General features: G+C 51.1%; 1 protein-coding gene across 2 annotated transcripts; it reads left to right on the plus strand.

The window, feature by feature from the left end:
- The first annotated feature begins 2,198 nt into the window (after positions 1 to 2,198).
- LOC142683557 (RNA-binding protein FXR2-like) lies at positions 2,199 to 21,944 on the plus strand. 2 transcript variants are annotated; one of them, XM_075847409.1, is made up of 15 exons: positions 2,199 to 2,388; positions 4,515 to 4,567; positions 9,374 to 9,467; positions 9,544 to 9,615; positions 9,689 to 9,837; positions 10,061 to 10,154; positions 10,234 to 10,350; positions 17,612 to 17,782; positions 17,856 to 17,934; positions 20,188 to 20,294; positions 20,477 to 20,563; positions 20,638 to 20,800; positions 20,883 to 20,966; positions 21,122 to 21,195; positions 21,816 to 21,944. In XM_075847409.1, the coding sequence occupies exons 1-15, from the start codon at positions 2,314 to 2,316 to the stop codon at positions 21,828 to 21,830; spliced, it is 1,434 nt and encodes a 477-aa protein (XP_075703524.1). In that variant the 5' UTR covers positions 2,199 to 2,313; the 3' UTR covers positions 21,831 to 21,944. The 2 variants fall into 2 exon arrangements, with proteins under 2 accessions (XP_075703524.1, XP_075703525.1); XM_075847410.1 differs by lacking the exon at positions 4,515 to 4,567 and having other exon boundaries at positions 2,300 to 2,388.
- Positions 21,945 to 25,453: the final 3,509 nt, after the last annotated feature.

Raw genomic sequence — 25,453 nt, forward strand, 5'->3', positions numbered from 1 at the left:
TCAGGGGCAGCATCATGTGTTATACACCCTGTATAGTTCTCTCTATAAGGCTCAGGGGCGGCATCATGTGTTATAAACCCTGTATAGTTCTCTCTATAGGGCTCAGGGGCAGCATCATGTGTTATAAACCCTGTATAGTTCTCTCTATAGGGCTCAGGGGCAGCATCATGTGTTATAAACCCTGTATAGTTCTCTCTATAGGGCTCAGGGGCAGCATCATGTGTTATAAACCCTGTAAACTTCTCTCTATAGGGCTCAGGGGCGGCATCATGTGTTATAAACCCTGTAAACTTCTCTCTATAGGGCTCAGGGGCAGCATCATGTGTTATAAACCCTGTATAGTTCTCTCTATAGGGCTCAGGGGCGGCATCATGTGTTATAAACCCTGTATAGTTCTCTCTATAGGGTTCAGGGGCAGCATCATGTGTTATAAACCCTGTATAGTTCTCTCTATAGGGTTCAGGGGCAGCATCATGCGTTATAAACCCTGTATAGTTCTCTCTATAGGGCTCAGGGGCAGCATCATGTGTTATACACCCTGTATAGTTCTCTCTATAGGGCTCAGGGGCGGCATCATGTGTTATAAACCCTGTATAGTTCTCTCTATAGGGCTCAGGGGCAGCATCATGTGTTATACACCCTGTATAGTTCTCTCTATAGGGCTCAGGGGCGGCATCATGTGTTATAAACCCTGTATAGTTCTCTCTATAAGTCTCAGCGGCAGCATCATGTGTTATAAACCCTGTATAGTTCTCTCTATAGTGTTCAGGGGCAGCATAATCTGTTATAAACCCTGTATAGTTCTCTCTATAGGGCTCAGGGGCGGCATCATGTGTTATAAACCCTGTATAGTTCTCTCTATAGGGCTCAGGTGCAGCATCATGTGTTATACACCCTGTATAGTTCTCTCTATAGGGCTCAGGTGCAGCATCATGTGTTATACACCCTGTATAGTTCTCTCTATAGGGCTCAGGGGCAGCATCATGTGTTATACACCCTGTATAGTTCTCTCTATAGTGCTCAGGGGCAGCATCATGTGTTATACACCCTGTATAGTTCTCTCTATAGGGCTCAGGGGCGGCATCATGTGTTATAAACCCTGTATAGTTCTCTCTATAAGTCTCAGCGGCAGCATCATGTGTTATAAACCCTGTATAGTTCTCTCTATAGTGTTCAGGGGCAGCATAATCTGTTATAAACCCTGTATAGTTCTCTCTATAGGGCTCAGGGGCGGCTTAATGTGTTATACACACTGTATACTTCTCTCTATAGGGCCCAGGACACACGTGACGGTCGCCATGTGAACTGATGGACTGATGGACTTTCTATTGCCGCTGCCTCTATTGTCTCAATGATCAGATGACTGACAACACGTAAACTGACGGACCTTCTAGCGCTGCTGTCTGTATTGGTACCTGTGATCACCTGCCTGACCGCACGTAAACTAATGGACATTCCAGTGCCGCCGTCTCTATTGGTACCTGTGATCACATGACTGACCGCATGTGAACTGATGGACTTTCCAGTGCCGCTGTTTCTATTGGTACCTGTGATCACATGACTGACCGCATGTGAACTGATGGACTTTCCAGTGCCGCTGTTTCTATTGGTACCTGTGATCACATGACTGACCGCATGTAAACTGATGGACTTACCAAGGGCTGAATAATAATATGAATGAATAATAATATGAATGAATAATATGGCCCTCAATTCGGCTTGTACTAAAACTGTGTTTATATTGGATAAGAATTCAACGAGGGATGCTCTGCAGAGGGAAGCGATACTCTGCTCAGAAATTCAGGGGCGTTCTCCTTTAAATCCTGAGTTACGTGGGCGGGCACTGAATTTGAACCCCGCCTCCAGCAGGATCATTTAGTCAATCACAGAGAAATGAGGGGGTGGAGTTATAAACAGATCTCCGCCCTTCGTACGGCTGTGGCCAATTAGCACGCGGACATGCTTCTATTTTCGTATCTTTTCCTTATATGTTTCGGTTTCCATGACGACAGATCTTATCCAATCAGAAAATATATTTCCATAATCTCCACCCACTGGTAGTGAATCGCCACGCCTGTCATGCTCCTACGCATGCGTCATCTGGTCCAATGTCGTTTTCTTCCAAACTTTGTGCAGCCAATCAGCGATCTGGACGGTTCTTGTCACGCCCTGGTGTGGGCTCCGAAGTGTGATTGGTAAAGTGATTGCTAGGTTGACCAATCAGCACTGTAGACTCACAATTTCCATCCAATAACGAATGAATCAGGCCTTCTCGGCCCACCAATCCTGAGCTGGAAGGATCTGCGTTCTCACATGAAGCTCGGAGCTACGGGAAGCATGGACGGGATTGAAGTGGAAATTCGGGGCCCTGGGGGAGCGTTCTACACGGTGAGGTCAACCCGAAGTCTAATACACCGCCCCATAATCATATACATCATAATCACAATAATTTCCCGATAATCACCCCATAAACCTGATAATCACTCCATAATCCTACACAGTACATCATAATCCCGATAATCACCACATAATACTATACATTACATCATAATCCCGATAATCCTATACATTACATTATAATCCCGATAATCATCCCATACATTACATCATAATCCCCTATAATCAGCTGTCACCTCCCCAGTCCTGATACTGCCCCCCCTCCCCGCTATAATCTGTGTGGTTGCCCCCCTCTCTATAATCTGTGGTTGCCCCCCCTCTCTATAATCTGTGTAGTTGCCGCCGCCCCCTCTATAATCTGTGGTTGCTGCCCCCCTCTATAATCTGTGGTTGCCGCCGCCCCCCTCTATAATCTGTGGTTGCCGCCGACCCCTCTATAATCTGTGGTTGCCGCCCCCCTCTATAATCTGTGGTTGCCCCCCTCCTCTATAATCTGTGGTTGCCCCCCTCCTCTATAATCTGTGGTTGCCCCCCTCCTCTATAATCTGTGGTTGCCCCCCTCCTCTATAATCTGTGGTTGCCCCCCTCCTCTATAATCTGTGGTTGCCCCCCTCCTCTATAATCTGTGGTTGCCCCCCCCTCCTCTATAATCTGTGGTTGCCCCCCCTCCTCTATAATCTGTGGTTGCCCCCTCCTCTATAATCTGTGGTTGCCCCCCCTCCTCTATAATCTGTGGTTGCCCCCCCCCCTCCTCTATAATCTGTGGTTGCCCCCCCTCCTCTATAATCTGTGGTTGCCCCCCCTCCTCTATAATCTGTGGTTGCCCCCCCTCCTCGATAATCTGTGGTTGTACCCGCCCCTCCTCTATAATCTGTGGTTGTCCCCCCTCCTCTATAATCTGTGGTTGTCCCCCCTCCTCTATAATCTGTGGTTGTCCCCGCCCCTCCTCTATAATCTGTGGTTGTCCCCCCTCCTCTATAATCTGTGGCTGCCCCCCCTCCTCTATAATCTGTGGTTGCCCCCCCTCCTCTATAATCTGTGGTTGCCCCCCCTCCTCTATAATCTGTGGTTGTCCCCGCCCCTCCTCTATAATCTGTGGTTGTCCCCGCCCCTCCTCTATAATCTGTGGTTGTCCCCGCCCCTCCTCTATAATCTGTGGTTGCCCGCCCCTCCTCTATAATCTGTGGTTGCCCGCCCCCCTCTATAATCTGTGGTTGTCCCCGCCCCCCCCCTCTATAATCTGTGGTTGTCCCCGCCCCCTCCTCTATAATCTGTGGTTGTCCCCGCCCCTCCTCTATAATCTGTGGTTGTCCCCGCCCCCCTCTATAATCTGTGGTTGTCCCCGCCCCTCCTCTATAATCTGTGGTTGTCCCCGCCCCCCTCTATAATCTGTGGTTGTCCCTGCCCCCTCCTCTATAATCTGTGGTTGTCCCCGCCCCCCTCTATAATCTGTGGTTGTCCCTGCCCCCCCCCCTCTATAATCTGTGGTTGCCCCCCCCCCCCTCTATACTGACCGTTTCTCTGACTTCCAGTTCGGATTGTGTTATTTTCAGTGTCCCCCGTTCTCCGCTCGCCTGTCAGTCGCCCCTCAATAAAATGTTCCCTATAATGCCTCCCCCGATGCTGTCCCTGTATACAGAGCCCCCCCACCCCCCATCTCCGCTCTTCTCCCTGTAATCTGAAAACGACCGAAAATGCCTCCCATTGATTTCGAGGGGGAGGCGGAGGCGTTTTTTTCCATCTGCCTGCAAAAAACTCAGGGTGAACCCGGCCTAACTGTGGGGCGCTCAGTACAGGAGGGGGGGGGTGTAGGGGGGGTCACCTGTGTTATTCCAGCCCCCCCCCATGTCCGGGGGTCTCCTCACCCCGCTGTGTGCTGATGTGGGGCGCTCTGTACAGGAGGGGGGGCTCAGTGGGGTCACCTGTGTTATTCCAGCCCCCCCCCATGTCCGGGGGTCTCCTCACCCCGCTGTGTGCTGATGTGGGGCGCTCAGTACACGAGGGGGGGTGTAGGGGGGTCACCTGTGTTATTCCAGCCCCCCCCCATGTCCGGGGGTCTCCTCACCCCGCTGTGTGCTGACATGGGGTGTCATTCACCGGCTCTTTATCTTCTCCAGGGTTACGTCCAGGATGTCCAGGAGGAGACGGTCACCGCTGTGTTCCCCAACAAGTGAGTACACCCCCAAACGGGAGGATTCAGTCACGGCCTCTGTCTGCTGGAAACAGTCAGCAATGTGGAGATAAGCGGCCCCCACTGTTACTTCACATCCCATAACCGGAAACCAGCGACAAGTTCTGAACATCGCGGCTCCGTATAACGAACGACGGCAAAAAACATCCAACACCCTAAAAATAACAAACTGACACCCATCTTATACCTGTACTCCCCCCCCCCCCCCCTGTATACACCTGTACCCATCTTATACCTGTACTCCGCCCTGTATACACCTCTACCCATCTTATACCTGAATACACCTGTACCCATCTTATACCTGTACTCCCCCCTGTATACACCTGTACCCATCTTATACCTGTACTCCCCCCTGTATACACCTGTACCCATCTTATACCTGTACTCCCCCCCCCCCCCCCCTGTATACACCTGTACCCATCTTATACCTGTACCCCCCCTGTATACACCTGTACCCATCTTATACCTGTACTCCCCCCTGTATACACCTCTACCCATCTTATACCTGAATACACCTGTACCCATCTTATACCTGTACTCCCCCCTGTATACACCTGTACCCATCTTATACCTGTACTCCCCCCTGTATACACCTGTACCCATCTTATACCTGTACTCCCCCCCCCCCTGTATACACCTGTACCCATCTTATACCTGTACCCCCCCTGTATACACCTGTACCCATCTTATACCTGTACTCCCCCCCCCCCTGTATACACCTGTACCCATCTTATACCTGTACCCCCCCTGTATACACCTGTACCCATCTTATACCTGTACTCCCCCCTGTATACACCTGTACCCATATTATACCTGTACTCCCCCCTGTATACACCTGTACCCATATTATACCTGTACTCCCCCTGTATACACCTGTACCCATATTATACCTGTACTCCCCCTGTATACACCTGTACCCATATTATACCTGTACTCCCCCTGTATACACCTGTACCCATATTATACCTGTACTCACCCCTGTATACACCTGTACCCATCTTATACCTGTACTCCCCCCCTGTATACACCTGTACCCATCTTATACCTGTACCCCCCCTGTATACACCTGTACCCATCTTATACCTGTACTCCCCTCTGTATACACCTGTACCCATATTATACCTGTACTCCCCCTGTATACACCTGTACCCATATTATACCTGTACTCCCCCTGTATACACCTTTACCCATATTATACCTGTACTCCCCCCTGTATACACCTGTACCCATCTTATACCTGTACTCCCCCCCCCCCTGTATACACCTGTACCCATCTTATACCTGTACCCCCCCCTGTATACACCTGTACCCATCTTATACCTGTACTCCCCCCTGTATACACCTGTACCCATATTATACCTGTACTCCCCCTGTATACACCTGTACCCATATTATACCTGTACTCCCCCTGTATACACCTGTACCCATATTATACCTGTACTCCCCCCCCTGTATACACCTGTACCCATATTATACCTGTACTCCCCCCCCCCCCTGTATACACCTGTACCCATCTTATACGTGTACCCCCCCCTGTATACACCTGTACCCATCTTATACCTGCACTCCCCCCCCCCTGTATACACCTGCACTCCCCCCTGTATACACCTGTACCCATCTTATACCTGTACTCCCCCTGTATACACCTTTATCCATCTTATACCTGTACTCCCCCCTGTATACACCTGTACCCATCTTATACCTGTACTCCCCCTGTATACACCTGTACCCATATTATACCTGTACTCCCCCTGTATACACCTGTACCCATATTATACCTGTACTCCCCCCCCCCTGTATACACCTGTACTCCCCCCCCCCTGTATACACCTGTACCCATCTTATACGTGTACTCCCCCCTGTATACACCTGTACCCATCTTATACCTGTACTCCCCCCTGTATACACCTGTACCCATCTTATACCTGCACTCCCCCCCCTGTATACAACTGCACTCCCCCCTGTATACACCTGTACCCATCTTATACCTGTACTCCCCCTGTATACACCTTTATCCATCTTATACCTGTACTCCCCCCTGTATACACCTGTACCCATATTATACCTGCACTCCCCTCTGTATACACCTGTACTCCCCTTTGTATACACCTGAACCCATCTTATACCTGTACTTCCCCCCCCCCCCTGTATACACCTGTACTCCTCTTATACCTGTATCCCCCCCTGTATACACCTGTACTCCCCCCTGTATACACCTGTACCCATATTATACCTGTACTCCCCTCTGTATACACCTGAACCCATCTTATACCTGTACTCCCCCCCCCCCCCCCCCCCGTATACACCTGTACTCCTCTTATACCTGTATCCCCCCCTGTATACACCTGTACTCCCCCCTGTATACACCTGTACCCATATTATACCTGTACTCCCCCCCCCCCCCCGCCTTGTATACACCTGTACCCATCTTATACCTGTACTCCCCCCTGTATACACCTGTACCCATCTTATACCTGTACTCCCCCTGTATACACCTGTACCCATATTATACCTGTACTCCCCCCTGTATACACCTGTACCCATCTTATACCTGTACTCCCCCCCCCTGTATACACCTGTACCCATCTTATACCTGTACCCCCCCCTGTATACACCTGTACCCATCTTATACCTGTACTCCCCCTGTATACACCTGTACCCATATTATACCTGTACTCCCCCTGTATACACCTGTACCCATCTTATACCTGTACTCCCCCTGAATACACCTGTACCCATCTTATACCTGAATACACCTGTACCCATCTTATACCTGTACTCCCCCCTGAATACACCTGTACCCATCTTATACCTGTACTCCCCCCTGAATACACCTGTACCCATCTTATACCTGTACTCCCCCCTGTATACACCTGTACCCATCTTATACCTGTACTCCCCCCTGTATACACCTGTACTCCCCTCTGTATACACCTGTACTCCCCTCTGTATACACCTGTACTCCCCTCTGTATACACCTGTACTCCTCTTATACCTGTACTTCCCCCTGTATACACCTGTACCCATCTTATACCTGTACTCCCCCCTGTATACACCTGCGCTCCCTCTTATACCTGTACTCCCCCCTGTATACACCTGTACTCCTCTTATACCTGTACTTCCCTCTGTATACACCTGTACCCATCTTATACCTGTACTCCCCCCTGTATACACCTGTACCCATCTTATACCTCTACTCCCCCCCCCCCCGTATACACCTCTACCCATCTTATACCTGTACTCCCCCCTGAATACACCTGTACCCATCTTATACCTGTACTCCTCCCTGAATACACCTGTACCCATCTTATACCTGTACTCCCCCCCTGTATACACCTGTACCCATCTTATACCTGTACTCCCCCCTGTATACACCTGTACTCCCCTCTGTATACACCTGTACTCCTCTTATACCTGTACTTCCCCCTGTATACACCTGTACCCATCTTATACCTGTACTCCCCCCTGTATACACCTGCGCTCCCTCTTATACCTGTACTCCCCCCTGTATACACCTGTACTCCTCTTATACCTGTACTTCCCTCTGTATACACCTGTACCCATCTTATACCTGTACTCCCCCCTGTATACACCTGTACCCATCTTATACCTCTACTCCCCCCCCCCCGTATACACCTCTACCCATCTTATACCTGTACTCCCCCTGAATACACCTGTACCCATCTTATACCTGTACTCCCCCCTGAATACACCTGTACCCATCTTATACCTGTACTCCCCCCTGAATACACCTGTACCCATCTTATACCTGTACTCCCCCCTGTATACACCTGTACCCATCTTATACCTGTACTCCCCCCTGAATACACCTGTACCCATCTTATACCTGTACTCCCCTCTGTATACACCTGTACTCCTCTTATACCTGTACTCCCCCCTGTATACACCTGCGCTCCCTCTTATACCTGTACTCCCCCCTGTATACACCTGTACCCATCTTATACCTGTACTCCCCCCTGTATACACCTGTACTCCCCTCTGTATACACCTGTACTCCTCTTATACCTGTACTTCCCCCTGTATACACCTGTACCCATCTTATACCTGTACTCCCCCCTGTATACACCTGTACCCATCTTATACCTCTACCCCCCCCCCCCGTATACACCTCTACCCATCTTATACCTGTACTCCCCCTGAATACACCTGTACCCATCTTATACCTGTACTCCCCCCCTGAATACACCTGTACCCATCTTATACCTGTACTCCCCCCTGAATACACCTGTACCCATCTTATACCTGTACTCCCCCCTGAATACACCTGTACCCATCTTATACCTGTACTCCCCCCTGTATACACCTGTACCCATCTTATACCTGTACTCCCCCCTGTATACACCTGTACTCCCCTCTGTATACACCTGTACTCCTCTTATACCTGTACTTCCCCCTGTATACACCTGTACCCATCTTATACCTGTACTCCCCTCTGTATACACCTGTACTCCTCTTATACCTGTACTCCCCCCTGTATACACCTGTACTCCTCTTATACCTGTACTCCCCCCTGTATACACCTGTACTCCTCTTATGCCTGTACTTCCCTCTGTATACACCTGTACGCATCTTATACCTGTACTCCCCCCTGTATACACCTGCGCTCCCTCTTATACCTGTACTCCCCCCTGTATACACCTGTACTCCTCTTATACCTGTACTCCCCCCTGTATACACCTGCGCTCCCTCTTATACCTGCGCTCCCCCCCCCCCCCCTCACTCTTACACTTCTTGTCTTGATTTGCTGTTTGCTTCCCTTACCAGCTCGATGCCGGAGAGACTTGTGCCCTTCTGTGATGTCCGGCTGCCCGCCCCGGATTCCTCCTCGTGTGATATAACGGAGGGTAACAAGGTGGAGGTAGGACCCTGTATTGAGCGGGGGTAGAGATGGGGGGGGGGGGTGTATAAATCTTCTGACGAACTCCTTATTACAGGTGAATTCCCGGGCCAGTGATCAGGAGAGCTCCGGCTGGTGGCCGGCCCACGTTCGGATGGTGAAGGGAGATGTGAGTATGACTGTCACTTCTGATGCCACTTGTGGTCCGTGTTCTCACAGCGCCGATTCTTACACTCCCTCAGTTTTATGTGATAGAATATTACGTCTATGACTCGCCCTATAACGAGATCGTCAGCCGCGAGCGCCTGCGACTACCCAACCAGAACGAAGCCGCCACCCAACAGACCTTCTACCGATACAGCCTGCCTCTCCCCGAGGACGTCCGCGTCATGTGAGTACACCCGAACTTCTGCCAGCAGTCCTGGCGTGCCCGTGCTCCCCCCCCCCCCTTCTGCCAGCAGTCCTGGCGTGCCCGTGCTCCCCCCCCCCTGCCAGCAGTCCTGGCGCGCCGGCGCTCCCTCCCCCCTGCCAGCAGTCCTGGCGCGCCCGCGCTCCCTCCCCCCTGCCAGCAGTCCTGGCGCGCCCGCGCTCACCCCTGCTCCTTCTCTTTGTAGATCCGCCAGCCCGGATGCTCACAAGGAGTTTAAGAAGGTGGTCGCAGCCAATTGTGTGTTTCTAGACCGAACGGGATCTGAGCTCATTGTCCTGGTGAGACGGGTACACAGGATAAATGTCAGCGGACGGGGAGGGCTGAGGGGGCTGCACTGGGGTAACTGTTTATTATCAGTCCACAGACGACGCCATCATCAAGCGCTCAACTCTGCTGAGTGACATGCACATCCGCGCCCTCCGCAACAAGCTCCGGCTAATCGCCCAGAAAGAGGAGGCCACAAAGCAGCTGGAGGTGAGTGGATGCCAGGGCGAGCTATGATCCTGCCCCTCCCCCTGCAGGGTGATATATGTATATACAGAAGAGAGCTATGATCCCGCCCCTCCTCCTGTAGGGTGATAGCTCTCTTCTGTATATATCACCCTACAGGAGGAGGGGCAGGATCATAGCTCTCTTCTATATATATCACCCTGCAGGAGGAGGGGCAGGATCATAGCTCTCTTCTGTATATATGATCCTGCCCCTCCTCCTGCAGGGTGATATATACAGAAGAGAGCTATGATCCTGCACCTCCTCCTGCAGGGTGATATATATACAGAAGAGAGCTATGATCCTGCCCCTCCTCCTGCAGGGTGATGTATACAGAAGAGAGCTATGATCCTGCCCCTCCTCCTGCAGGGTGATATATACAGAAGAGAGCTATGATCCTGCCCCTCCTCCTGCAGGGTGATATATACAGAAGAGAGCTATGATCCTGCCCCTCCTCCTACAGGGTGATATTTATAAAAGAGAGCTATGATCCTGCCCCTCCTCCTGCAGGGTGATATATACAGAAGAGAGCTATGATCCTGCCCCTCCTCCTGCAGGGTGATATATACAGAAGAGAGCTATGATCTTGCCCCTCCTCCTGCAGGGTGATATATACAGAAGAGAGCTATGATCCTGCCCCTCCCCCTGCAGGGTGATATTTATAGAAGAGAGCTATGATCCTGCCCCTCCTCCTGCAGGGTGATATATACAGAAGAGAGCTATGATCCTGCCCCTCCTCCTGCAGGGTGATATATACAGAAGAGAGCTATGATCCTGCCCCTCCTCCTGCAGGGTGATATATATAGAAGAGAGCTATGATCCTGCCCCTCCTCCTGCAGGGTGATATATACAGAAGAGAGCTATGATCCTGCCCCTCCTCCTGCAGGGTGATATATACAGAAGAGAGCGATGATCCTGCCTCTCCTCCTGCAGGGTGATATATATAGAAGAGAGCTATGATCCTGCCCCTCCTCCTGCAGGGTTATATATACAGAAGAGATCTATGATCTTGCCCCTCCTCCTGCAGGGTGATATTTATAGATGAGAGCTATGATCCTGCTCCTCCTCCTGCAGGGTGATATATACAGAAGAGAGCTATGATCCTGCCCCTCCTCCTGTAGGGTGATATATACAGAAGAGAGCTATGATCCTGCCCCTCCTCCTGCAGGGTGATATATACAGAAGAGAGCTATGATCCTGCCTCTCCTCCTGCAGGGTGATATATACAGAAGAGAGCTATGATCCTGCCCCTCCTGCAGGGTGATATATACAGAAGAGAGCTATGATCCTGCCCCTCCTCCTGCAGGGTGATATATACAGAAGAGAGCTATGATCCTGCCCCTCCTCCTGCAGGGTGATATATATAGAAGAGAGCTATGATCCTGCCCCTCCTCCTGCAGGGTGATATATACAGAAGAGAGCTATGATCCTGCCCCTCCTCCTGCAGGGTGATATATACAGAAGAGAGCTATGATCCTGCCCCTCCTCCTGCAGGGTGATATATATAGAAGAGAGCTATGATCCTACCCCTCCTCCTGCAGGGTGATATATTCAGAAGAGAGCTATGATCCTGCCCCTCCTCCTGCAGGGTGATATATACAGAAGAGAGCTATGATCTTGCCCCTCCTCCTGCAGGGTGATATATACAGAAGAGAGCTATGATCCTGCCCCTCCCCCTGCAGGGTGATATTTATAGAAGAGAGCTATGATCCTGCACCTCCTCCTGCAGGGTGATATTTACAGAAGAGAGCTTTGATCCTGTCCCTCCCCCTGCAGGGTGATATTTATAGAAGAGAGCTATGATCCTGCACCTCCTCCTGCAGGGTGATATTTACAGAAGAGAGCTTTGATCCTGTCCCTCCTCCTGCAGGGTGATATTTATAGAAGAGAGCTATGATCCTGCACCTCCTCCTGCAGGGTGATATTTACAGAAGAGAGCTTTGATCCTGTCCCTCCTCCTGCAGGGTGATATATACAGAAGAGAGCTATGATCCTGCCACTCCTCCTGCAGGGTGATATATACAGAAGAGAGCTTTGATCCTGTCCCTCCTCCTGCAGGGTGATATATACAGAAGAGAGCTATGATCCTCCCCCTCCTGCAGGGTGATATATACAGAAGAGAGCTATGATCCTGCCCCTCCTCCTGCAGGGTGATATATACAGAAGAGAGCTATGATCCTGCCCCTCCTCCTGCAGGGTGATATATACAGAAGAGAGCTATGATCTTGCCCCTCCTCCTGCAGGGTGATATTTATAGAAGAGAGCTATGATCCTGCCCCTCCTCCTGCAGGGTGATATATACAGAAGAGAGCTATGATCCTGCACCTCCTGCAGGGTGATATATACAGAAGAGAGCTATGATCCTGGCCCTCCTCCTGCAGGGTGATATATACAGAAGAGAGCTATGATCCTGCCCCTCCTCCTGCAGGGTTATATATACAGAAGAGAGCTATGATCCTGCCTCTCCTCCTGCAGGGTGATATATATAGAAGAGAGCTATGATCCTGCCCCTCCTCCTGCAGGGTGATATATACAGAAGGGAGCTCTGATCCTGCCCCTCCTCCTGCAGGGTTATATATACAGAAGAGAGCTATGATCCTGCCCCTCCTCCTGCAGGGTGATATATATAGAAGAGAGCTATGATCCTGCTCCTCCCTCTGCAGGGTGATATATACAGAAGAGAGCTATGATCCTGCCCCTCATCCTGCAGGGTGATATATACAGAATAGAGCTATGATCCTGCCCCTCCTCCTGCAGGGTGATATATACAGAATAGAGCTATGATCCTACCCCTCCTCCTGCAGGGTGATATATTCAGAAGAGAGCTATGATCCTGCCCCTCCTCCTGCAGGGTGATATATACAGAAGAGAGCTATGATCTTGCCCCTCCTCCTGCAGGGTGATATTTATAGAAGAGAGCTATGATCCTGCACCTCCTCCTGCAGGGTGATATTTACAGAAGAGAGCTTTGATCCTGTCCCTCCTCCTGCAGGGTGATATATACAGAAGAGAGCTATGATCCTGCCCCTCCTCCTGCAGGGTGATATATACAGAAGAGAGCTTTGATCCTGTCCCTCCTCCTGCAGGGTGATATATACAGAAGAGAGCTATGATCTTGCCCCTCCTCCTGCAGGGTGATATTTATAGAAGAGAGCTATGATCCTGCCCCTCCTCCTGCAGGGTGATATATACAGAAGAGAGCTATGATCCTGCCCCTCCTCCTGCAGAGTGATATATACAGAAGAGAGCTATGATCCTGCCCCTCCTCCTGCAGGGTGATATATATAGAAGAGAGCTATGATCCTGCCCCTCCTCCTGCAGGGTGATATATACAGAAGAGAGCTATGATCCTGCCCCTCCTCCTGCAGGGTGATATATACAGAAGAGAGCTATGATCCTGCCCCTCCTCCTGCAGGGTGATATATATAGAAGAGAGCTATGATCCTACCCCTCCTCCTTCAGGGTGATATATTCAGAAGAGAGCTATGATCCTGCCCCTCCTCCTGCAGGGTGATATATACAGAAGAGAGCTATGATCTTGCCCCTCCTCCTGCAGGGTGATATATACAGAAGAGAGCTATGATCCTGCCCCTCCCCCTGCAGGGTGATATTTATAGAAGAGAGCTATGATCCTGCACCTCCTCCTGCAGGGTGATATTTACAGAAGAGAGCTTTGATCCTGTCCCTCCCCCTGCAGGGTGATATTTATAGAAGAGAGCTATGATCCTGCACCTCCTCCTGCAGGGTGATATTTACAGAAGAGAGCTTTGATCCTGTCCCTCCTCCTGCAGGGTGATATTTATAGAAGAGAGCTATGATCCTGCACCTCCTCCTGCAGGGTGATATTTACAGAAGAGAGCTTTGATCCTGTCCCTCCTCCTGCAGGGTGATATATACAGAAGAGAGCTATGATCCTGCCACTCCTCCTGCAGGGTGATATATACAGAAGAGAGCTTTGATCCTGTCCCTCCTCCTGCAGGGTGATATATACAGAAGAGAGCTATGATCCTCCCCCTCCTGCAGGGTGATATATACAGAAGAGAGCTATGATCCTGCCCCTCCTCCTGCAGGGTGATATATACAGAAGAGAGCTATGATCCTGCCCCTCCTCCTGCAGGGTGATATATACAGAAGAGAGCTATGATCTTGCCCCTCCTCCTGCAGGGTGATATTTATAGAAGAGAGCTATGATCCTGCCCCTCCTCCTGCAGGGTGATATATACAGAAGAGAGCTATGATCCTGCACCTCCTGCAGGGTGATATATACAGAAGAGAGCTATGATCCTGGCCCTCCTCCTGCAGGGTGATATATACAGAAGAGAGCTATGATCCTGCCCCTCCTCCTGCAGGGTTATATATACAGAAGAGAGCTATGATCCTGCCTCTCCTCCTGCAGGGTGATATATATAGAAGAGAGCTATGATCCTGCCCCTCCTCCTGCAGGGTGATATATACAGAAGGGAGCTCTGATCCTGCCCCTCCTCCTGCAGGGTTATATATACAGAAGAGAGCTATGATCCTGCCCCTCCTCCTGCAGGGTGATATATATAGAAGAGAGCTATGATCCTGCTCCTCCCTCTGCAGGGTGATATATACAGAAGAGAGCTATGATCCTGCCCCTCATCCTGCAGGGTGATATATACAGAATAGAGCTATGATCCTGCCCCTCCTCCTGCAGGGTGATATATACAGAATAGAGCTATGATCCTACCCCTCCTCCTGCAGGGTGATATATTCAGAAGAGAGCTATGATCCTGCCCCTCCTCCTGCAGGGTGATATATACAGAAGAGAGCTATGATCTTGCCCCTCCTCCTGCAGGGTGATATTTATAGAAGAGAGCTATGATCCTGCACCTCCTCCTGCAGGGTGATATTTACAGAAGAGAGCTTTGATCCTGTCCCTCCTCCTGCAGGGTGATATATACAGAAGAGAGCTATGATCCTGCCCCTCCTCCTGCAGGGTGATATATACAGAAGAGAGCTTTGATCCTGTCCCTCCTCCTGCAGGGTGATATATACAGAAGAGAGCTATGATCTTGCCCCTCCTCCTGCAGGGTGATATTTATAGAAGAGAGCTATGATCCTGCCCCTCCTCCTGCAGGGTGATATATACAGAAGAGAGCTATGATCCTGCACCTCCTGCAGGGTGATATATACAGAAGAGAGCTATGATCCTGCCCCTCCCCCTGCAGGGTGATATATACAGAAGAGAGCTATGATCCTGCCCCTCCTCCTGCAGGGTGATATATATACAGAAGAGAGCTATGATCCTGCCCCTCCTCCTGCAGGGTGATACATACAGAAGAGAGCTATGATCTTGCTCCTCCTCCTGCAGGGTGATATATACAGAAGAGAGCTCTGATCCTGCCTCTCCTCCTGCAGGGTGATATATACAGAAGAGAGCTATGATCCTGCCCCTCCTCCTGCAGGGTGATACATACAGAAGAGAGCTATGATCTTGCCCCTCCTCCTGCAGGGTGATATTTATAGAAGAGAGCTATGATCCTGCACCTCCTCCTGCAGGGTGATATTTACAGAAGAGAGCTTTGATCCTGTCCCTCCTCCTGCAGGGTGATACATACAGAAGAGAGCTATGATCTTGCCCCTCCTCCTGCAGGGTGATATTTATAGAAGAGAGCTATGATCCTGCACCTCCTCATGCAGGGTGATATTTACAGAAGAGAGCTTTGATCCTGTCCCTCCTCCTGCAGGGTGATATATACAGAAGAGAGCTATGATCCTGCCCCTCCTCCTGCAGGGTGATATATACAGAAGAGAGCTTTGATCCTGTCCCTCCTCCTGCAGGGTGATATATACAGAAGAGAGCTATGATCCTGCCCCTCCTGCAGGGTGATATATACAGAAGAGAGCTATGATCCTGCCCCTCCTCCTGCAGGGTGATACATACAGAAGAGAGCTATGATCCTGCACCTCCTGCAGGGTGATATATACAGAAGAGAGCTCTGATCCTGCCTCTCCTCCTGCAGGGTGATATATACAGAAGAGAGCTCTGATCCTGCCCCTCCTCCTGCAGGGTGATATATACAGAAGAGAGCTATGATCCTGCCCCTCCTCCTGCAGGGTTATATATTCAGAAGAGCTATGATCCTGCCCCTTTTCATGCAGGGTGATATTTATAGAAGAGAGCTATGATCCTGCCCCTCCTCCTGCAGGGTGATATATACAGAAGAGAGCTATGATCCTGCCCCTCCTCCTGCAGAGTGATATATACAGAAGAGAGCTATGATCCTGCCCCTCCTCCTGCAGGGTGATATATACAGAAGAGAGCTATGATCCTGCCCCTCCTCCTGCAGGGTGATATATACAGAAGAGAGCTATGATCCTGCCCCTCCTCCTGCAGGGTGATACATACAGAAGAGAGCTATGATCCTGCCCCTCCTCCTGCAGGGTGATACATACAGAAGAGATCTATGATCCTGCCCCTCCCCCTGCAGGGTGATATTTATAGAAGAGAGCTATGATCCTGCACCTCCTCCTGCAGGGTGATATATACAGAAGAGAGCTATGATCCTGCCCCTCCTCCTTCAGGGTGATATATACAAAAGAGAGCTATGATCCTGCCTCTCCTGCAGGGTTATATATATACAGAAGAGAGCTATGATCCTGCCCCTCCTTCTGCAGGGTGATATATATACAGAAGAGAGCTACAATCCTGCCCCTCCTCCTGCAGGGTGATATATACAGAAGAGAGCTATCATCCTGCCCCTCCTCCTGCAGGGTGATATATACAGAAGAGAGCTATGATCCTGCCCCTCCTCCTGCAGGGTGATATATATACAGAAGAGTTCTATGATCCTGCCCCTCCTCCTGCAGGGTGATATATACAGAAGAGAGCTATGATCTTGCCCCTTCTCCTGCAGGGTGACACATATAGATGAGATCTATGTGCCTGCCCCTCCTCCTGCAGGGTGATGTATACAGAAGAGAGCTATGATCCTGCTCCTCCTCCTGCAGGGTGATATATACAGAAGAGAGCTATGATCCTGCTCCTCCTCCTGCAGGGTGATATATATAGAAGAGAGCTATGATCCTGCCCCTCCTCCTGCAGGGTGATATATACAGAAGAGAGCTATGATACTGCCCCTGCAGGGTGATATATACAGAAGAGAGCTATGATCCTGCCCCTCCCCCTGCAGGGTGATATATACAGAAGAGAGCTCTGATCCTGCCCCTCCTCCTGCAGGGTGACATACAGGGCGTCACAGTGACATGTTGTGTATTGCAGGTTAGTAAACAGTTGGCGGTGGCGTACCGGGAGGAGTTCCAGGTTCGGGAGGATCTCATCGGATTGGCAATAGGTGCGCACGGCGTCAACATTCAGCAAGCTCGGAAGGTCGCGGGGGTGACGGCGGTGGAGCTGGATGAGGAGACCTTCACGTTCCGGGTGTTTGGAGAGGTAATTAGTGACCAGCGATCTGAGCGGTGTCCTGTGTCCTGACCGGTGCTGTAATGTTTTCTCTCCTCCACAGTGTCAGGAAGCCGTGCGCAGGGCTCGGGGGTATCTGGAGTTTACAGAGGGCTCAATGGAGGTTCCGCGCCCTCTAGTGGGTGAGTGGCCCGTGATTTACCGAACAAGCGCTGGGGGTGTGACACTGACCCGACTCTGGTTTAAGACTGGAAAATGGTCCGGCTCTTTGAGGAAGAGCCTGGATTGCGCTGATGTAAATGTGAGGGGGGAGTCTGGTCTGTGTCCCCCTGATGTGAATGTGAGGGGGAGAGTCTTGTTTGTGTCCCCCCTGTTCTGATGTGAATGTGAGGGGGAGAGTCTGGTCTGTGTCCCCCTGTTCTGATGTGAATGTGAGGGGGAGAGTCTGGTCTGTGTCCCCCTGATGTGAATGTGAGGGGGGAGTCTGGTCTGTGTCCCCCTGCTCTGATGTGAATGTGAGGGGAGAGTCTGGTCTGTGTCCCCCTGCTCTGATGTGAATGTGAGGGGAGAGTCTGGTCTGTGTCCCTCTGCTCTAATGTGAGCGGGGAGTCTGGTCTGTGTCCCCCTGCTCTGATGTGAATGTGAGGGGGAGTCTGGTCTGTGTCCCCCTGCTCTGATGTGAATGTGAGGAGGGAGTGGTCTGTGTTCCCCTGCTCTGATGTGAATGTGAGTGGAGAGTCTGGTCGGTGTCCCCCTGTTCTGATGTGAATGTGAGGGGAGAGTCTGGTTTGTGTCCCCCTGTTCTGATGTGAATGTGTGGGGGAGAGTCTGGTCTGTGTCCCCCTGATGTGAATGTGAATGTGAGGGGGAGTCTGGTCTGTGTCCCCCTGCTCTGATGTGAATGTGAGGGGGGAGTCTGGTCTGTGTCCCCCTGTTCTGATGTGAATGTGAGGGGGAAGTCGGATCTGTGTCCCCCTGATGTGAATGTGAGGGGGGAGTCTGGTCTCTGTCCCCCTGATGTGAATGTGAGGGGGGAGTCTGGTCTGTGTCCCCCTGCTCTGATGTGAATGTGAGGGGGGAGTCTGGTCTGTGTCCCCCTGATGTGAATGTGAGGGGGGAGTCTGGTCTGTGTCCCCCTGCTCTGATGTGAGGGGGAGTCTGGTCTGTGTCCCCCTGCTCTGATGTGAATGTGAGGAGGGAGTGGTCTGTGTTCCCCTGCTCTGATGTGAATGTGAGTGGAGAGTCTGGTTTGTGTCCCCCTGTTCTGATGTGAATGTGAGGGGGAGAGTCTGCTCTGTGTCCCCCTGCTCTGATGTGAATGTGAGGGGAGAGTCTGGACTGTGTCCCCCTGTTCTGATGTGAATGTGAGGGGGAGTCTGGTCTCTGTCCTCCTGTTCTGATGTGAATGTGAGGGGAGAGTCTGGTCTGTGTTCTGATGTGAAGGGGGAGTCTGGTCTGTGTCCCCCTGTTCTGATGTGAATATGAGTGGAGAGTCTGGTTTGTGTCCCCCTGTTCTGATGTGAATGTGAGGGGGAGAGTCTGGTCTGTGTCCCCCTGTTCTGATGTGAATGTGAGGGGGAAGTCGGATCTGTGTCCCCCTGATGTGAATGTGAGGGGGAGAGTCTGGTCTGTGTCCCCTGATGTGAATGTGAGGGGGGAGTCTGGTCTGTGTCCCCCTGCTCTGATGTGAATGTGAGGGGAGAGTCTGGTCTGTGTCCCCCTGCTCTGATGTGAATGTGAGGGGAGAGTCTGGTCTGTGTCCCTCTGCTCTAATGTGAGCGGGGAGTCTGGTCTGTGTCCCCCTGCTCTGATGTGAATGTGAGGGGGAGTCTGGTCTGTGTCCCCCTGCTCTGATGTGAATGTGAGGAGGGAGTGGTCTGTGTTCCCCTGCTCTGATGTGAATGTGAGTGGAGAGTCTGGTCGGTGTCCCCCTGTTCCGATGTGAATGTGAGGGGAGAGTCTGGTTTGTGTCCCCCTGTTCTGATGTGAATGTGAGGGGGAGAGTCTGGTCTGTGTCCCCCTGCTCTGCTCTGATGTGAATGTGAGGGGGGAGTCTGGTCGGTGTCCCCCTGTTCTGATGTGAATGTGAGGGGGAGAGCCTGGTCTGTGTCCCCCTGCTCTGATGTGAATGTGAGGGGGAGTCTGGTCTGTGTCCCCCTGCTCTGATGTGAATGTGAGGGGGAGTCTGGTCTGTGTCCCCCTGCTCTGATGTGAATGTGAGGGGGAGTCTGGTCTGTGTCCCCCTGCTCTGATGTGAATGTGAGGGGGAGTCTGGTCTGTGTCCCCCTGCTCTGATGTGAATGTGAGGGGGGAGTCTGGTCTGTGTCCCCCTACTCTGATGTGAATGTGAGGGGGTAGTCTGGTCGGTGTCCCTCTGCTCATGAGGCCGGGTGGTCCAGTCTACTCATATTTTCGGTGCTTCAACTTTTGCGCAGGTAAGGTGATCGGGAAGAACGGCAGCGTCATCCAGGAGATTGTGGATAAATCTGGGATTGTCCGGGTCAGAGTGGAGGCGGAAGGAGAAAAGAATGAGCAGAAGGAGGTAATGGGGTGGTGGTCTCCTCCCAGGGTCCTCCACTGGTGTTTTTAAGAAGCTCTGCCCCCTGGTGGTGAGGCGGTCATTGCCTTACATACACCAGCTGGATAAGGTGGGGAACACCCGGGGGACATCGGTACCCTAAGGATCTGCTGTAGGGGGTTCACCATGGTCTCCTTCTCTTCCAGGGGTCGGTGCCGTTCGTGTTTGTGGGTACGCAGGACAGTATCAGCAACGCTCTGGCCCTTCTGGAATATCAGATCTCGTACCTTCAGGTCTGTGTCTCTCCTCCTGCCCCCATGAACCCCCGTACCGTGTGCCCCCCGCCTCATTCCGTATCTTCCACCAGGATCTGGACCAGCTGAGGATGGAACGTCTTCATATTGAGGACCAGCTGAAGAGCGTCGGAGGGTTGAGGACGATGCCGCCCAGAACTGAGAAGGACAAAGGACCAGCACAGACGAATGGCACGTCTCACAATGTCCCCAACCACACAACGGGATCGGGGAACGGTGAGACCAGTGTATGACGCCCATCATCCCCAGGGCTCGCTCAGGGCTGGCTGTGTGATGATTCTCCTCCCTGTCTCCTCAGATAACAAATACAAGACGCCGCACAGGAGCCACAAGCCTCTAGACTCCGAGGACCAGTCCACCCAACCTCCACCCCAAGAAACAGGTAAGAGCGGGGGAGTCAGGGGGACACCCCTATAATGTGATCAGCCGGCTTCTACGGGGGGCCCTGGACGTGTAGCAGAACTCCGCTTCGTGGCAGTGATGAGGGGGAGGGGTCCTAGGAGAACGGGATTTACATAAGGATCTTCTCTACTGCAGATCAAGAGTCTAAAACCGATTCCCCATTAATAAAGCGAGAGCCCCGAAGACGCACGAGAGGAAGTAACATGAAGGTAAGAACGGGGGAGGGGACCCTATAACTTATAGGAATCCTGTGTGACCCTATTATCTCCTCATCATCAGAGCCGTCACTGACCCTATAACTTATAGGAATCCTGTGTGACCCTATTATCTCCTCATCAGAGCCGTCACTGACCCTATAACTTATAGGATTCCTGTGTGACCCTATTATCCCCTCATCAGAGCCGTCACTGACCCTATAACTTATAGGAATCCTGCGTGACCCTATTATCTCATCATCAGAGCCGTCACTGACCCTATAACTTATAGGAATCCTGTGTGTGACCCTATTATCTCATCATCAGAGCAGCCACTGACCCTATAACTTATAGGAATCCTGTGTGTGACCCTATTATCTCCTCATCAGAGCAGTCACTGACCCTATAACTTATAGGAATCCTGCGTGACCCTATTATCTCCTCATCAGAGCCGTCACTGACCCTATAACTTATAGGAATCCTGTGTGACCCTATTATCTCCTCATCAGAGCCGTCACTGACCCTATAACTTATAGGAATCCTGTGTGACCCTATTATCTCCTCATCAGAGCAGTCACTGACCCTATAACTTATAGGAATCCTGTGTGACCCTATTATTTCTCTCTCTTCTGTAGGAGACGGTCGGATGACGGGTGAAGATTTGTGTTTTCTGGACGCAGTTTTCGCTCGGTGACCGCTCTGTTTGGCGCTCTCTGTATTATAGTGTGTCCATCCTGTATCTATAAATAAACTGTGAATTATGACCCGACGTCACGTGTCTCATTTACTGCCGACAGTCATTGGCTCAGGGGGCCCCGTCCTGGATCTTACATCTGTCCACATCAATGAGAGGGGTCCCGGAGCTGCCCTGTAGATCTAAACACAGCGCCATGGTCACATGATTATTGCTGCTATCATGTGATTGGCCCATAAGCCATGATTAGCCAATAGCATGAGACACCTGGCAGTGTGGTAACTGAGAATTACACCCAGTATACAGGACAGGAGAAGTGGTACTGTGCAGTGTATATATGCAGAATAATACAGATACTGAGAATTACACCCAGTATACAGGACAGGAGAAGTGGTACTGTGCAGTGTATATATACAGAATAATACAGATACTGAGAATTACACCCAGTATACAGGACAGGAGAAGTGGTACTGTGCAGTGTATATATACAGAATAATACAGATACTGAGAATTACACCCAGTATACAGGACAGGAGAAGTGGTACTGTGCAGTGTATATATATACAGAATAATACAGATACTGAGAATTACACCCAGTATACAGGACAGGAGAAGTGGTACTGTGCAGTGTATATATATATACAGAATAATACAGATACTGAGAATTACACCCAGTATACAGGACAGGAGAAGTGGTACTGTGCAGTGTAATATATACAGAATAATACAGATACTGAGAATTACACCCAGTATACAGGACAGGGTAGTGGTACTGTGCAGTGTCCATATATACAGAATAATACAGATACTGAGAATTACACCCAGTATACAGGACAGGAGAAGTGGTACTGTGCAGTGTCCATATATACAGAATAATACAGATACTGAGAATTACACCCAGTATACAGGACAGGAGAAGTGGTACTGTGCAGTGTATATATACAGAATAATACAGATACTGAGAATTACACCCAGTATACAGGACAGGGAAGTGGTACTGTGCAGTGTATATATATATATATATACAGAATAATACAGGTACTGAGAATTACACCCAGTATACAGGACAGGAGGAGTGGTACTGTGCAGTATATATACAGATACTGAGAATTACACCCAGTATACAGGACAGGAGAAGTGGTACTGTACAGTGTGTATATATATATATACACAGAATAATACAGATACTGAGAATTACACCCAGTATACAGGACAGGGGAAGTGGTACTGTGCAGTGTATATATATACAGAATAATACAGATACTGAGAATTACACCCAGTATACAGGACAGGAGAAGTGGTACTGTGCAGTGTGTGTATATATATATATATATACAGAATAATACAGATACTGAGAATTACACCCAGTATACAGGACAGGAGGAGCGGGTGTGTGCTGTCTGTGTGTTGGAGGAAGCTCTTTCCGGGTGTCGGCTCTTTCCTCTCCAGGGAGAGAGTTTGCTGCTTGGGATGAGAGGAAGTTCTTCCCAGCCAAGTGCTTCTCAGCCTCCTGTTACCCGGTCTAGGCCGGCGGGTAGCGGGAGCGTTCAGCAACCGGCCGAAGTTGTGGGGGTGAGAAGATCTAGTCGGGGTCACAGCGATGTGGCCCCGATCCTGCCCCCGCCTGAAACCAGGACAGAAAGCCAGGAAAGCCGCAAGGTTCCTAGTGTTGCAGCCAGCAGGATCGCTCCTGGAGATGTGCAGCAGAGCATGCATGATGGTGTGGAGGCAGATTGGGGTGAACTACGTGCCACGGAGTCAACAACCACCTTTAGCTCCCGTGTTGCGGAGTGCCTCCGTGGGTATGAGGACGCCGGGAAGGCCATTCGGAAGCTCCAGGAGGAGCTGAAAGCAGCCCGGGTTCGGTCGCACGTCACTTCTGGAGCAAAGAGGTTGGTAGTAATGGCGACTATCAGGGATCTCAAATCTGAGGTGGGTGCCCTGAAAGAAAAACGCAAGTTTATTTTGGAGAATAGTGGACCTTTCAAGGAGAAACTCCTTAATGATGATCGGTTCCGGGCAATGAAGGGTGTCTGTGACCCTGGAAAGCAGACGGATGATGAGGGTGAGGAGATGTGTCCGGGTGCGTCTGGTCAGCGGAGTACGTGCAGCGAGCTGCCTGCAGAGCAAGTGGCTTTACCCATGGACTCCAGCTCAGCTGGTGAGGGGGACACCTGTGACCAGGACATCAGCAGCAGCAATTCAGGTGGGAGGCTGATGGCAGAAATACGGCAGCTCCAGTCTCCGGTGAGCCTTGCGCATTTTTCTTTTGGCGTGGACTTGGGTCCAGAGGAGAAAGATAATGCCAAGCGCACAGCAAAGCGCAAAGCCCGGCGGCGACTAAAATCCAGAAAGGCTGGAAAAATCGTGGAGGAGGTCAGTTTTAAGTTTGTTCCCCACCCAGTGCTACCCCAGCTGGCCGCAGGGTCAGCTCGCTGCACAAGCCCCGTGATCCAGCCTAGCCCGGGCCCTGAAGTGGGTCCGGTGCAGGAAAGCGGGGAGATTAATGATGGCGTGATAATGGAGGCTAATGTCCCTGCTTGTCGTAGTAGCGGTGGCGTTTTTGGTGGCGTTTTTAAGGCGTCAATAGCGCCAGATAATGTTGGTGGCCCAGCGTTGGGTGCAGAACAAAGCTCTGGTGCTCAGGTTTCCTCTTCAGTAATGGGGGGCGGCTCGACACCAGAGCTGGCAGCGAATATTCCAGTGTCCCTGGAACCCGTTGGTGCTACTGAGCGGCGGCAGCATGAAGGGGCTGCTGGGACTGACGGCACGGTTGAATGTTCCCCCAAGCTTGCGGTCATTGGGTCCGGTGGCGCAGTCACTAGTATTCCTTTGGTGGCTGCGTCACATGAATCCCCAGCCCGGGAGCCAGCTTTGCCAGGGGTGAGGGCGAGTCTGGGCATTGCTGGCTCTAAGAAGGAAGGATTGTGTCAAGTAAATAAATGTCACGCTAATGAGGTTGAGGGGAAACCTGATGACACCGAGGCGATAACATCCGGCCCAAAAACACTTTTTACTGCTGGTCCAGAGGGTGAGGGTATGAATGGTGCCGGTACAAGTGGTGTTAATAATGGTGAGGGTATGAATGGTGTTGGTACGAGTGCTGTTAATAATGGTGAGGGTATGAATGGTGCCGGTATGAGTGATATTGATAATGGTCCCTCTCCTTTGTCTGGGGCCGGGGTGAGTGGTGGGAATGTTACTGCCAGGGGTATGAGGTCTAGTGAGGCCGGTCCATCTGCCCCCCCAGGGGTGACTACTCGCAGTTATGCCAGTGTCACTGCTGGGGCCTCCTCCTCATCTTCAGGCTCTGGGGACGGTATTTTACAGCGGCGCCTCCTGGAGGCCCTTAAAAAGGGTGAGAGAACAATAATGGTAGAGGGCCGGTCGGTTGATCTGTCCTTCTGGATAGACAGGCATGGCCTGACTGCTTTCCGAGAAGAAAGGGAAGGGGAAACTGTGTGGACCCTTCCGACAGCCGGGCCTGGGGGGGCTCGTAGGAATATTGTTCGTCTTCGCTGGAGAGGCAATGATACGTGCCCACCTAGGGCAAAAATAGTTGAGCTTCTCTTGAAGATG

This window comes from Rhinoderma darwinii (genome assembly GCF_050947455.1).
Source record: "Rhinoderma darwinii isolate aRhiDar2 chromosome 3 unlocalized genomic scaffold, aRhiDar2.hap1 SUPER_3_unloc_6, whole genome shotgun sequence".
Classification (NCBI taxonomy): domain Eukaryota; kingdom Metazoa; phylum Chordata; class Amphibia; order Anura; family Rhinodermatidae; genus Rhinoderma; species Rhinoderma darwinii.